We start from the raw sequence: 15,844 nt of genomic DNA, 5'->3' as shown, positions 1-15,844 counted from the left end.
ATTTTAATAAAAGATATTCTAAATGATAACTAATAACAAAAAAATTAAATTTTATTGTGTAACATTTTTTTTTTTTTTTTTTCTCTTGCTGGGTTGTTTTCCCAGCTGGCCTCTGGGTTATCCCGTACAGCCAATTTGTGTAACATTTGATTTGAAAACTTAACATTCTGCGTGATTTAGTAATCAGAAGAGAGAGAGATTTATAGTAAAGAAAAGCCAGCTCGCGACATCTAGCAACTATCCAACAAAGTAAATTCAAAAATCAAAAGGTAAAAAATATCTCTGTATCGCTTGTTCTCGGTCGTCTCCTGCTGTTGGTATATATATCTTGCTGACACCTCTCGGACTTTGACGGCTGATACGGAACAGCCACACAAGAATGCCAAGAAGTTTGAATTTTGAATAACAGATGGCTGCGATCGACAATTTAAAAAAAAATAACAAGTGGAAAAAAAAACTAAAAAGTGAAATTATTATTATTATTTGTAATTATTTAATTAATTTGTGCCTATTATTCACATTATAATAATTACTATTGTTAAATTAAAGAAAAAAAAACATGATCCCGAAGTTAGCAGACAATGAATAATTTTTGGACTTTACTGTCAACAAATCAACTACAAAAAAAAAATGCACATGAAAAAAATTGAAAAAAACTATAGATGCAATTTTTTTATAATTTATCGTTTTTAAATAAATCCAAAAAATATTCTACTAAAATAAATTGATGATGATGCTGCTAGCTTTTGAACCCTAACCCCAAGTTCTAGGTGATGATCTTAAAAAATTGAGAGGTAATTTAATAATTTTTTTGTTTATCATTCAAATATTTATTTCAATGATTTTAATTACAGCTGCAGCTAAATGTTTAGAAAAAAGAAGACAAAATAAAAAATCAATTCAATTAATCAGTGGGTTAATTAAATCATCAACTTTAAAGTCTTACGTACAAAGTATAGAACTAATGGTAATTTTTTTTAAACATTTAATTTTTATTGCCAAAAAAAATTTGACAATTGTCATTTAAATGTTTTTTTTTTCTTTTAATTGAATCTTTCAATTTTAATTTACTTTTTTGTATAGAAAATTTCCAAAATAATCATCTTGATAAAATCATATGGATTATCAGTTATTATGAGTGTGAATGTAGCAGACGAGACAAATTTTAAATAAATAAATAATTAAATTAAAGCAGTAAAATTAAAAAAAATGCGCGTACTGAATTTTCATTGATCTAAATACGCATTTTTTTATTCTTATTCTACTGAAATTTTATTTATTTATTCAAAAATTCAAAATACTGCCACTGGTCAGTAACATTCACACATGAGTGTGAATCTAGCAGACATCAGACAATTTTTTAATTTTTAATAAATAGAGTAAACAATTAATAAAATTAAATTTAAAAAAAATGCGCATTTAAAAAATTAATAAGCGCATTTTTTATAAATATTATTTTTTTTATTATTTACTCTGTTTATTTTTAATTTTAAATTTGTTTGATGTCTGCTAGATTCATACTTATTTCAGTTACAGTCGGACCTCGTTATAAGACTATCATTCTGTCTCTTTTATAAACCAGGTATCACAAAAGTTTGAGAGAGAAACTAAGAGTCTTATAACGAGGTCCTATATTTGTATAAATATATTTTTTTAATTATTTACTCTGTTTATTTATAATTTTGAATATGAGTGTGTATCTAGCAGACATCAGACGATTTTTAAATTATTAATAAATAGAGTAAATAATTAATAAAATAAAATTTAATAAAAATGCGCATTTAAAAAATTTTTAAATTAGTAAGTGGATTTTTTATAAATTTTTTTTTTTTATTATTTACTCTGTTTATTTATAATTTTAAATTTGTCTGATGTCTGCTACGTTCACACTCATATTTAAAATTATAAATAAATAGGGTAAATAATTAAAAAAAAAAATATTTTTAAAAAATGCATTTATCAATTTAAAAATTTTTTAAGTGCGCAGTTTTTTATAATTTTATTTTATTAATTATTTACTCTACTTATTGGTAATTTTAAATTTGTCTGCTACATTCACACTCATGTTTACTTAACTGTTTAATTGCAGAATGAATTTATCGGCCACCAGCTATAATTAGAAATCCAAGCAGTCATTAGATAACGAGTTCTGGTTCAGATACAAAAATACTACGATACTTAAAATTAATTAAGGCAATTAAATTTAATAAATTAAAAGGTAATTTTTATTGATTTATATTTTAAAATTTTAAATTTCTTAAAATATTATTTAATTTATTTTATTTTCAGGAAATGGAAGCTCTTAAAAATCCAATCAGCGAAATAAAGTTTTAAATTTTAAATTATCTAATTATCTTATAAAATAAAATAATTACTACCAAAGTAAGTTGTTAATTAAATAAAAACTTAAATCTAATTAAAACTTAAGTGGGATGAGGAATGAAAGGATTTAAATAAATACATTTGATTTATTATAAAAAAATAAATTAATTTATTTTTATTTCTTTTTACAAGTCAATGATGGTCTTTGACTCTATTGTTCGCAACGTACGTTATCTTTAAAAAAAAAAAAACTTACAGTAATTAAATTAAGTTACAATTAAATTAAGATAGGGTGAATATGACAACGAGTGACTCAACTGAATGATGACAATTAAAAATTTACTCATAGATAAACTTGTCCAACTACAATTTAAATCAAAAACCAACTGCAGAGACCTGCAGTTAATTTTTGATCAAACAGCAATTTTACAAATTTTTCAATGAATAAAATTATACCTGTTCACTTGCTGTCATATTCATCCTAGTACCAGTCTTGGGAGTTTCAATATCACTTTTTTTTTTGTTTATTTACATCTTGTTTGTTCGTTTTGGTTTTTATTTTTGGGAATGTTAAGATGTTTAGTCAACTTCTTCAACCGTTGGGCCAGAGTAGTTGTTGTCTTGGCGATATTGTGCTCCACAATCCTGAGGACCCGCAGAGTTGGCACCTGGACCTTGATGGAGTTTGGTCATGATAGGTGAGCATTGCTTCTGAATCTCGTCCAATTTATGTTTGTACTCTTCCTGCTCGGCCAAGGTGTTGTTGTCGAGCCATTGGATCGTTTCGTCGCAGAGCTGAGTGACCTGGTCTTTGTCAGACTGAGTCAATCGTGATCCGCTGTCCTGGATCGCTTGCTTCACTGAGAACACGTAGCCCTCAAGTTGGTTGCGAGCTGCGACTTTGTCCCGCTGCTGTTGGTCTTGGTCGCGGTAACGTTCAGCTTCAGAAAGCATGCGGTCGATCTCCTCCCTTGACAGACGTCCTTTGTCGTTGGTGATTCGGACGTCGCTGCTGCGACCGCTGGCGGTGTCCTTTGCTGTTACATGCAGGATTCCGTTGGCGTCCATGTCGAAGGTGACGTCGATCTTCGGTACACCACGTGGAGCAGGTGCTATTCCACTGAGCTCGAATTTACCGAGCAAGTTGTTGTCCTTGGTCATAGCACGTTCTCCTTCGTAGACTTGGATGCTCACGCCGGGTTGGTTGTCGGCGTACGTAGTGAATGTCTGGGACTGTTTGCAGGGTATGCGAGCGTTGCGCTCGATGATGTTGGTCATCATACCACCTGCGGTCTCAATACCCAGAGATAACGGAGCGACGTCAACAAGAAGAACATCCTGGAGGGCTGAGTTCTTGTCGCCCTCGCCGGTTAAGATGGCTGCTTGCACTGCGGCACCGTAAGCTACGGCCTCGTCGGGGTTGATGGACAGATTTAGTTGTTTTCCGCAGAAGAAGTTCTGCAGCATCGACTGGATCTTCGGGATGCGAGTGGAACCTCCCACGAGGACAACGTCATGAATAGATCTCTTATCAAGCTTGGCGTCAGCGAGTGCTTTTTCCACAGGTTCCAGCGTGGATCTGAAGAGATCAGCGCAGAGTTCTTCGAAACGTGCTCGTGAAACTTTTGTGTAGTAATCAATACCCTCGTAGAGAGCATCAATTTCTATGGTTGCTTCGGTACTGGATGACAGTGTACGCTTGGCACGTTCTGCAGCTGTTCTCAGTCTTCTTAACGCTCTTGGATTGCTCTTGAGATTCTTCTTGTATTTTCTCTCGAACTCCTTGCACAGATGGTCTACCAACCGTGAATCGAAGTCTTCTCCACCAAGATGTGTGTCACCGGCAGTTGATTTGACCTCGAAGAGCGATCCCTCGTCGATTGACAAGATGGAAACGTCAAAGGTACCGCCTCCGAGATCAAATATTAGCACATTTTTCTCGCCTTTCAGGTTCTTGTCCAAACCATAAGCTAGAGCTGCGGCTGTTGGCTCGTTGATGATCCTGAGGACGTTCAGCCCAGCAATAGCACCCGCGTCTTTGGTGGCCTGACGCTGTGAATCGTTGAAGTATGCTGGTACCGTGATGACCGCGTCCTTGACTTTCTGTCCGAGATAGGCCTCGGCGATTTCCTTCATCTTCGTAAGGACCATCGAACTTATCTCCTCCGGATTGAATCTTTTAACTTCGCCGCGGAACTCGACTTGGATCTTAGGCTTACCTCCTTCGCTGACAACCTTGAAAGGCCAGTGCTTCATGTCACTTTGAACTTTTGGGTCGTCGAACTTTCTACCGATGAGTCGCTTGGCGTCGAAGACTGTGTTTGCTGGGTTCATCGCAACCTGGTTCTTAGCTGCGTCTCCAATGAGCCGCTCGGTGTCCGTGAAGGCAACGTAGCTGGGTGTTGTTCTGTTGCCTTGATCGTTTGCGATGATTTCGACTTTCCCTTGTTGCCATACTCCAACACAAGAGTATGTTGTTCCAAGATCAATACCAATGGCAGGCATTGTGTTTGATTTTAACTTATAACTCCTCACTTAACTTCTTTATAGTTTGCTTTGTATTTGTGTACTGGTGCCGAGGCCAGTCCGCGCCGCGGCTTTTATACCATCGCTCAAAGACGCCAGAGTGGGGCGCGAATATTCTCGATACCTCGGGTACTCTCGCGTATATTTCGCATGCTCTAAAAAAAATTATTATCTATTTCAATTTCTATTATTATTTTATCGGCATAAAAAAATAAAATTGTTTAATTAGACTGAAAAAAACAATAGATTATCGATCAATAAATTTGTTTTTCATTTTTTATAAATTTTAAAATCACTAGAATTATGTAGAACATTCCGGAGCCAAGGCTGTATTTTATCATTTATTTATAATATTTGTTGTTAGATAAATTTAATTTTTTTTTGATCTAATGGTGAGAAAATTAAAAGAAATGCAGTGGAAAAATTTATATTTTTATATATTTTTTAGCGAATTTCCAGAACCAAATCGGGCTTTATTGATCGGGGCGTTCACTGCCGAAAATTCACGAATGTTCTATATTTACAATAAAACATCTCAGCCAGATGTAAAAATATACAGGAAAATTTACGTCATATTTTATTTATAATATATAAATATTTATTTTTTATTATCTTTTGTTATTGAATATGGCTATAAAAATTTAACTCGAAAAATATTTGGTGATATTTTTAGAAATTATATTTAAAATTTAAAGGTTTATTTTAAAAATTGAGAGCAAGGGCATTTTGATAATTCATAATTTTCATATTTTCATATTAATTTGAATTATTTATTAATTTTTGTTGGGAAAAAAGAGTTTTAGAATTATGTAGACTGTTCTGGAGAATTCTAAACTCGGCTGCTCGCAATCAATACCACGGTCTCGAATATTCTCAGACATCAAAGGTCAATGACTCGAACATTCTAGACTTTCTCTATTACCTTCGATGCAGTGTAGTAGAGTTCTGCAATACGATAATTGTAATTTGTAATTCAAATCGACTGTAGATGGCAACAGTATGTCTATTATTTGGTGCAAGTGCTGGTAAGAAGCAGGGTGGGGGAAAAATTAATTGATATTTAAAAATTAATTAATTATTAAATTTAATTACGAAAATTAATAAATTAATTATTTTAATTCATAATTTTCTATAATTAATTACTTTATTTTCAGCCGCGGGCATTCAAATTAAAATTCGCGAGAAAATGAAAAAAACGCAAAAAATTAATTAGGATATTTGAAAATTAATCGAATATTAAATTTGATCACAAAAATTAAGAAATTAATTTTTTAAATCCGTTATTTTTAGTAATTAATTACTTAATTTTCAGCCGCGAGCATTCAAATTAAAATTCGCGCGCTAATGAAAAAGACTCAAAAAATTAATTGAAATATTTAAAGATTAATTAATTAAATATAAAATTAGATCACAAAAATTAATAAAATAATTTTTAAATCCGTTATTTCTAGTAATTAATTACTTAATTTTCAGCCGCGAGCATTCAAATTAAAATTAAAATTCGCGCGCTTATGAAGAAGACTCGAAAAATTAATTAAAATATTTAAAGATTAATTAATTAAATATAAAATTAGATCACAAAAATTAATAAAATAATTTTTAAATCCATTATTTTTAATAATTAATTACTTAATTTTATTTTTATTTAATATTGACAATTTTACAAATAATTTATTTAAAAAATTTTAGTTAATAAAGTTAATTAGTAGTAATTATTATCTTTGATAAGAATAAATTTCAGACGCGAGCATTCAAATCAAAATTAAAATTCGCGCGATAATGAAAAGGACGCGCGTCTACAGTAGCCAATCAGCGACGAGGGTTTTTTGAATTTTAGTTCACTGCGCGTCCTGGCGCCACTTGACAGTCAGTTGTTACTCAGCTCGAACGCAAAATCTACGAAGGTTGCAAGTGCCAGTTCTTTGTGTTAATTAATTTATAACAAGTTTTTATTAATTATAATCGGTTAATTAAATCTTCATCAATTATAGTATTGTTTAAATTATAGTGAAAAATAATAATTAGTGTTAATTATCGAGTGGCATTCAAAATGGTGGTCAAAAGTTCAGTGAATCTCATAGTGTTCGATGGTGACTTTTATATTAAAAATCATTAATTATCTATTCATTTTAATTAAATCTTTTTTTCATATTTTTATTATTCATATTTTTTTAAAAAAGTGCAGTGATTATTTAAATAAATTTTCGTTAATAAGTGAGTGAAATTTATAACCCAAATGATAACTTGGTTTTGTTCTGGTGATATAATTTTTAAAAAGTGATAAATTCAAATTATATTTATTTAAATGATACTGAAAAAAAGAGAACTGAAAATTTGATGATCTGAAGTTAGCCGACAGTTCACAATTTTTTGAATTTTTTTCAACAATTCAATTTAATGACAAAAAAAAAAAACAAAAAATACGTATATATTCAAAATTTTAAAAACTACAAGTGCAATTTTTTAAAATATTTTTTTAAAAATAATTCATCGTTTTTCAAAAATTCAAAAATTATAAAACGTCGGCTAGTCATAATCCTAAAGCTAACCGACAATTAGCAATTTTCATTTTTTTTGTCGTCGATTACAAAAAAAAAACTAAAAATATGCACATATTCAAAATTTCAAAAACTACAGGTGCATTTTTTTTAAATATTTTTTTTTTATAATTTGTCACTTTTAAAAAAATCCAAAAATTATAAGACGTCTAACTTCAGTATCATAAAATTCAAATATTTAAAAAAAAGTACTCAAAAATTTTAAACTTTGTCCAAAAATTTTAAAATCATTCGTAATTTAATTAAATTTCCGACATCTGCTATTTTCAGCATCACTAATTTAAATTTATTTTGTGTTAACAAGTGTCTAAGTGTAAATATTCAGTGAAATTATTAAGTGTCGTGAGTTAAAGTGATTTGTAATTTTTTTCGAGTGCGGCTGCCTGCTATTTCCACCCTAATCTTCTCTAAAGTCTTCCTGGAGCCGGTGAGTGAAAAAAATTTACCTTCTTTTATTATATATTTTATTTATTTAATTACTTAATTACCGGGAAAAAAAACAGTATTTAAATTTATTGAGTATAATTTATTGCATTTTTAAAAAATTATTACATACCAGTAATTATTTATTTTATTTACTTTATACAATTTAAAATTTTTAATAAACATTAGATAATTATCTGTCATTGATTTCTATATTTTATTAAATGTGATGTACTGGCTAATTATTTGCCTTACTAATTTTTTGCTAATTAACTATTTAAATAATAAAATCTATTTTTTATATTTACACTCTTAACATAATTATTATTTTTTATTTAAATTATACTCTACGAAATTAAATACAAAAAAAATTCTACATCTCTACACTTTTTACAAAAACTAATTTCCAATATTTTAAAATCTGAGTACAATAATTATAATTAATATTTTTAATAATTATCTTTAAAGTAAATTATTCACATTAAATAATTTATCTTAATTAATAGTAAATTTATATTTATAATTACTGATTACTTATTACTAATTAATGAAATTATAAATTTAACTCTTCAATCTTAAGACCGCGATAATTAAATATATATTTAAAATAATAATGTTTACTAACAATAGTTAATTAACACATTAAATTTATCTTACATATGTTCGTTTAAAAAAAATAATTATCTTATAAATTGACTAGTCATAAACACAACATTATGCCCGTGGTTTATATATAATTTAAAAATATATATCGTCTATTAATAAACAGTAGAGATATTTTTAAAAATATAGAAAAAATATCATTTAATTTTTAAATTTAAAAAGCTTCGCTGGTTTAAATATTTTAGAATTTTTAAAGGCACTTTTAATGGCACTTTTATTTATTTTAATTATCTATTTATTTATTCAATTAATTAATTAATTAATTAGTAAAAAAAAAGAATAAATATTGTAGAAAAATCTATCGTTAAATTAGAAACATTCCTATTACTATTTATCAATAATCTTAGTAGTCTACTCAAATATACAGTCAATACTGATTTTATAATATTTGGCGTGTATTTTGTCATTTATTTATCATTAATTATTAATTAATAAATTAATAATTAACGATATTTATTTTTCTACTGATAAAAACACGCAGTAAATAATTATTTTGTCATATTTAAATTACATATATATATTCAATTAATTGATCAATTAATTAGTTGGTAGTCATTAGAGCAGGTACGGAAATTTTTCCTCATCATCATCGTCAGCATCACTGGATTCTTGACTCGACGGTGGTGTGTCTAGTTGTGGTAGACCGAGATCCAAATATTCCTAAATTAAATAAATATATAACGGGTTAATTTTTTTTTTTTAAATGAATAAATATTTATGAGGAGATATAATGGATCTTTATGGTGTCAGCATACCTCGTTCGCGGTTATCGTTAGTATCCTATCTAAATCCTCGACAAGTTCTCCAAACATCGGTCGTTCGTTAGCCTGATAACTCCAGCAATCTCGCATAAGCATATATCTAAATAAATAAATATTTATAAATTTAATATTTATTTACTGGATAATTAGATAGCAATTTTATATTATAATATTTACATTTCAATTGAGCAGCAGGGCGGTTTTTCCATCCTGTGTCCAGTTCTCAGTAGCTGGAATAGTTTTTCTACTGAAGGTACTGATGGATATGGGGTACCACCTAATGTCATTATTTCCCACAACAGAACACCGTACGACCATCTGTATAAACACATTTTTTAAATTATTAACTGATAAATAATTATAACATCAGTTCGATATTGAAAAAAAAAATTTATTCTTCTACAGTCGAATTCCTGATGAAATTCTCTTTTATTTGAGTACCCACATCAATAAATTTAAAAAATAAAAATAAATTGCGAAAATCATTAATATAAATAATTCATAAATTATAAACTTTTTTAAATACATGGTTGTTGGTACTCATTTGACGCGTAATTTCATCGTTAGTTCGACTGTGAAATTATTTTTTACGTAAAAAATTTTTACTAAACTATTAGTAGGATATAAAACTTACACGTCGGACTGAGTGGTATAACGGCGATCGAAAAGCGCTTCAGGTGGCATCCATTTAACGGGTAGTCTACCATCTGTAGTTTTTCTGTAGTAATCTTGACAGTGTATGTCTCTAGCAAGACCAAAGTCAGCGATCTTGAGTACATATTCATCGCTAACAAGTACATTTCTCGCAGCTAAATCTCTGTGTATACAACGTCTACTCGCGAGATACTCCATACCACGGGCAACTTGATAAGCGAATGACACAAGATCTTTTTGCGTTAATGTTTTTTTTTCTTTGGCATCAGTTATTCCATTACCGCCAATTGCCGGCTCATAACCACCGGATGACGGCCGATGGTCGCGCAAAAAATCACGTAAATTACCGTGCGGTGCAAACTCGACGACAACATAAAGTGGACCACCCTGTGTGCAGACACCGAGTAAATTTATAATATTAACATGTTTGCCAATCATTTTCATCACTTCCATTTCCGAGACTAAATCCATCATCTCCGCGTCAGTGTGTCCTTCTTTCAACATTTTAACGGCAACTACACTGGGGATTCCGGGCTTTCCAGTATTTGTTTGCGCACGTACTACTTTACCAAATGCACCTTCACCCAGAGTATTACCCAGTGTCAAATGTTCCCGTGACAATTCCCAAGCACTGTCTAGCGGTAATTCATATTCTGAAATACTTCCGCCGTTACTGTCATCAGAAGTAACTGTTGGTTTTAGTCTTTCTATTTTAACAACCGGCATCAGCAATGTGTCTTGAACATTTTGGTCATTACCCAAATTTTGTTTCTCAACAATAACTTTTTTTGTCCACTGATGTACTACTGCAGCCCGAGCTGTTTCAATTGCCAATAATTTCTTCATTTTTTCACGCTTTAAACGTTGGAATATATAAATTACCACAACAACTCCCACGGCAAAAAATACAAATAAAACGGCTGCTAGGATATTCAAAAGCAATAATTGGGGCCGTGCTGTTATTGGTACACGTGGTGGCTCGATACCTATTAATAAACGAAATCAATATTTAATAATCATATAACTCTACTTATTAACTTGTGACAAAAATATTTCCCACATATTTGCATAGAAAAAAATTATCATGCCATAGAAATTATTTCTGTAATTTTTTTTTCTACTAAATTTTCATGAGGTCGCTAAAAAAATTTTGAAATCTCAAATCTCCAAGAATCGAAGTTTTATTTGAAAAATTTTTTTTTTTTTACGAAAATTTCATTGCATGAAAAAATAATTTTTTTCTGTGCACTAATAGACTACACTGTAAAAAATTAGCGGCGTAAATTCGGAGACGATGACTGTTTATTTATTGATTCCCCTCAGAGTGAATGCGGAATTAAATGAAATCCAGATCGCTCTGAAATCACTCCGCTGAAAAATCAAACTACCGTATGCAGGATAATTTTTTTTTAAGTTCCGGAACTCCGAGTGAATACGTATTGGATTAAAATTCGTAATCACTGCGAATTAACGCCCAATTTTTTACAGCGTAATCTGAAAAATAATTAAAATTGTAAAACTTACTTTCAACAACAGAAAGATAAGCGCTACTAAATGTTTCTCCTAATGTATTTTGAGCAATACATGTGTACCATCCCTCGTCTTTTTCCGTAACATTGACGAGTGTCAAAACTTCTGGATTATCAACTCCTCCAGCCTATGAATAAATTTAAAAATTACCGACTAGCAAAAAAAAAATCCACATACAACAAAAATATTAAAGTAATAAACTTCTAATAGACTACGTACAAGAGCATGCTGTTATCCACAAGTAATATATTCCTAATTATTGTTTGCAACGAGTCTTAAATCTTAATTGCAATGAACCCAGTGCGTGTACGTTAATAGAAAAAAATAGCAGTCATGCAATTATTTGGAGGCTTTTTTATAAAATGCTCCATGGCCCACCTTAACCTCGACCCGTAAGCTCGAATTTGTTACGTTGACAGTTTCGAAGGATTTGTGACGGCCGTGGTACCACTCGAGATGACGATGTGCGTCTGACAGAACCTCGCAGATAAAACTCGCATTGGTGCCAATCAGGGCTGTTGTATTAACTGGTGCTTGGGTCAGTATCGGACGATGTTGGACACTCTCTATATCGGGAAAGATAAACCCAACCACCGATATTACGACATAATTTACAGAGATAATAAATACATAGATAAATTATGATAGGAATAAACATCTAATTAATAAAACACATAAGAGGATATAAAATAACCCGTTTAGATAATAATTATTCCGTTCACCAGACACAAATACAAAAGGAAAACATATAATTTTAATTTATACTGTACACAGTAGACACATATTAAGATGTACACCAGAGTGATTAGAAAAAGAGCGGCAAAAAATCTAATTTAATTATTTTTCCCGCTAAGAAAATAAAAATGATACTGAAGTTAACCGATGTCTAATTTTTAGATTTTTTTTTAAACGAAAAATTATGAAAAAAAAAATATTTAAAATAATTGCACTTATAGTTTTTTTAATTTTCTATGTGTGCTTTTTTTTCAGTTTTTTTTTTTGTAATTGACTTGTTAAAAAAAAATCCGAAAATTCATAATTTTCTGTTAAATTGAGATGATACTGAAATTAGCTGACGTCTAATAATTTTTGGAATTTTTTAAAAAAGATAAATTATAAAAAAAAATATATAAAATAATTGCACTTATAGTTTTTTTAATTTTCTACATGTGCATATTTTTAGGTTTTTTTTTTTGTAATTGACTTGTTAAAAAAAAAATCCGAAAATTCGTAATTTTCTGTTAAATTGAGATGATACTGAAATTAGTTAACGTCTGATAATTTTTGTGATTTTTTTAAAAAAAGAGAAATAATAAAAAAAAAAATATTTAAAATAATTGCACTTCTAGTTTTTTTAATTTTCTACATGTCCATATTTTTAGTTTTTTTTTTTTTGTAATTGACTTGTTAAAAAAAAATCCGAAAATTCGTAATTGTCTGCTAACTTTAGGATCGAAAATAAAAACCGATTTTTTCTAATCACCCTAATGTACACAGAGAAAATTATAGGAAATGGTTCCTATAGGCACAGGGAATTTACCGCAACTGTGGGAAATGTCCCCATAATTTATTGGAACTGTTCCATTAATTTTCTCTCCATGTATTTTTTTTTAGACACAAAGTATTTTATAGCTGAAAGAAGAATTATTTTTTTTGGCGTCTTTTTAAAACATAATACATATGTATATATATTTTAAATTAGGACAGTTTCAAAAGTATAAGCGTGTATATATTTAAGTGATTTGGATAGTTTCCAGATTGGTTAATCAAGAAATCAATCTCACTAACTAAAGATAGAAATTTAAAATTTACGATACTAATTTTTTAAAAATAACTATAATAGATTTTTATACTTTTAAACTGTCTAATGCGGATATATATCTACATATATATTTAACGATGACCATCCACCAAGCGATAGAAAATTTTTTGCGCAAAGATTTTTTGTGTTATGAGATGAATTTCGTGAGGTACCTCCACCGCGTGGTCTTAATTGCGGCAGTACCTGTAATAATTTTCCTTTTGGTGTTTTTTCATGATCATCTGGATACTCGGCGACCTTTAGCCACTGAATATAAGGCTCCAAGTCAGATACGATTGGACATCGGAAGCTGATTGTACCGTTTATTGCAACAGTTGCATTTTTCGGAAAGCCTTCATTGATGTAGGGTTTGTGCGGGAAACGTTCTGAACGCATTTTATTTATTTTTTTATGGGTACTTATAATTAGATTCTTGTACATTGTAAAAAATTTTTGGTCCGTCGTGGTGTCAATCATTTTGTGTGAAAATTTTCAACACCGGTGTGAAAGTTACACGATGCACGGTGTTCAATTTTTGGCCGTGTGAATTAGAACGATCACACCGTCAACGGTGTAAATGTTAAATACTTACGTTAATAAAATCATTCATTTATAAACTTTGAACCATAAAATATCTTAGAGTGGTCGTATAAATATGAGGGTAGTCCGTTTGGAACGAATACTTTTTTTTCACTCCCACTCCAAAATATTGTTGTAGAAATTTAAAAAAAATTTCCTGAAAGTTTCAGCTCTAAATTTTAATTTTAGGTTTGATTTTGAAGTTTTCCGATTTAAAATTCATAGGAAAGTTAGGAATTTTTTTAAAAATTCTCTACAGCTCAGCCGCATTTCAAGTTATCGAGCCGCCGTTTAAGTTAAAATTAAAGGCATTTGGTCGAATTTAAAAAAAAAATGTTTTAATAAAATCCCTATATCACACCGGAAAAATTTCACACCGTAAATTCACACGGCGGACACTGTGTAAAGTCCTCGAGGACCATTTTCACAGCAAAAAGTTTTTACAATGTATTTAAAATATTTTTCGTTACTACACGGAGAAGAAAATATAGTAAATTTTACTGAAAAAATAAGAATAATTACTAAATTTGGATAGTAATCTTGAAACGCTTATGATTTCTATGAAAAATTCTTAAACAGATTAGCATATTTTACAAGTCGTTTAGTACATTTTACTATCCCGTTTAGTAAATTTTACTATATTAGAATGGAAAAAAATAAAATTAAATTTTTAATATTTTTTCAACTTTTTATTATTATTGATTACTATTACTATTACTATTATTATTATTATTATTATTATTAATTCTGTCATCTGTATTGGTGTTGGTGTGGATTTTTGTTTTTTATAAAATCACTTGATTCAACCGAGATTCGAACCCTGATCTCCCGCGCGCGAGTCCTTTCCAATGTCTGACGGCCCGATGTGTCCTTTGAACAAAAGTTTCAGAACTTGTAATACATGTTTGTATATGCTATCCCCACCAACTTTTAATTTTATCTATACATAGTAGAATTTACTATACGGATAGTAAAAAAATATAATCGTGTTATCAAAAAATACATTGCGTATAGTAATTTTTAATATTTTGTATAGTAACAAATCGTATATTGTATTAGAAAATTTACTTTCTTAAATTTGTATTTATTAATAGTACTTGATAGTAAAATTTACTATACAAATAGTAAAAAATATGATCGTCTTAACAAAAAATACATTACGTATACTAATTTTTACTATCTTGTTATGTAATTATTACCAACTAGTAAATTTTACTAAACGTTTAGTAATAATTACAATACAGAATGTAATTTTTCATATCTGTTAGTAAATTTTACTGTAGTATTGTAATTTTTACTATACTTTTTTCTCCGTGTATCTTATGATAAAATTAACCGTTTATAAAAATAAAAATAATAAAGCTTACCGATAACGTCGACTTTGAAGGTATGATTGATGCACCCAAGAATGTTACAAACAATACATGTGTAATTCCCACCGTCCGTAACCACAAGATCTTCAACCCTCAATGTCCATTTGGACATAATAACCGGTCCAACGGCACGTTTAGGTTCCTCATTATTTTTAAGCCACGTAATGTTGGGTCGGGGATTACCAACACTTGGGCATCTAAGTCGTAGCATATTTCCCGCTGGTTTAACAATTGAATTATGCATCTCATCAGTCTTGTTAAACATCGGAGGACTTGCTGGCGCTGTATGATTATGATCGCCGGCATTTCCGTTCTCAGATTTGTCGTTGTCTAAGTCGGTGTCCAAATGCAGTGAACGTGTTTCCGGAAGGTCTATAATTTATTTATTTCGTTAATCGAACCACCAAGGAAAATAATTTAACTTAATAATTATTTAATTAGTAGATAGTAGGGTGGTCGTTAAAAATTAAATTTTCTCAGACGCCCCATAAAAAGCTTCTTTTTAGTGAAAAAATACATGGGGAAATTGGTTTTTCCTTTTTAAGTAAAAAGAACACGTGCTGCAGAACGATCAAAGTTCATTTTTCGATACAATCGCGGTTTTTCTTAGATATCTCATTAAATATGCAGACTGAAGGAAAAAACCATAGGAAC

General features: G+C 29.9%; 2 protein-coding genes across 4 annotated transcripts in view; both read right to left on the bottom strand.

Annotated features, from left to right (window-relative positions):
• Positions 1-2,462: 2,462 nt before the first annotated feature.
• LOC130677911 (major heat shock 70 kDa protein Ab-like) lies at positions 2,463-4,916 on the bottom strand. Its single transcript, XM_057484826.1, has one exon. It carries the CDS (start codon positions 4,825-4,827, stop codon positions 2,902-2,904), a length of 1,926 nt encoding a protein of 641 aa, XP_057340809.1. The 5' UTR covers positions 4,828-4,916; the 3' UTR covers positions 2,463-2,901.
• A 3,726-nt stretch (positions 4,917-8,642) lies between these two features.
• Positions 8,643-15,844, bottom strand: part of LOC130677910 (fibroblast growth factor receptor homolog 1-like) — a 30,427-nt gene continuing 23,225 nt past the window's right edge. The window contains exons 4-10 of one of the 3 annotated variants that reach the window (XM_057484824.1): positions 15,185-15,562; positions 13,443-13,624; positions 11,432-11,564; positions 9,888-10,893; positions 9,431-9,571; positions 9,248-9,353; positions 8,643-9,152 (exon numbers count right to left, since the gene is read on the bottom strand). In XM_057484824.1, coding sequence (XP_057340807.1) covers positions 9,048-9,152; positions 9,248-9,353; positions 9,431-9,571; positions 9,888-10,893; positions 11,432-11,564; positions 13,443-13,624; positions 15,185-15,562 — 2,051 coding nt within the window. In that variant the 3' untranslated portion in view covers positions 8,643-9,047. Of the gene's footprint in view, positions 9,153-9,247; positions 9,354-9,430; positions 9,572-9,887; positions 10,894-11,431; positions 11,565-11,815; positions 12,004-13,442; positions 13,625-15,184; positions 15,563-15,844 lie in introns of all 3 variants that reach the window. The other 2 variants (XM_057484823.1, XM_057484822.1) reach the window with 2 other exon arrangements.

The sequence above is a fragment of the Microplitis mediator genome, chromosome 11, assembly GCF_029852145.1.
Source record: "Microplitis mediator isolate UGA2020A chromosome 11, iyMicMedi2.1, whole genome shotgun sequence".
Lineage (NCBI taxonomy): Eukaryota > Metazoa > Arthropoda > Insecta > Hymenoptera > Braconidae > Microplitis > Microplitis mediator.
The sequence above is the reverse complement of the archived record's forward strand: the minus strand, read 5'-3'. Positions and strand labels throughout refer to the sequence as shown.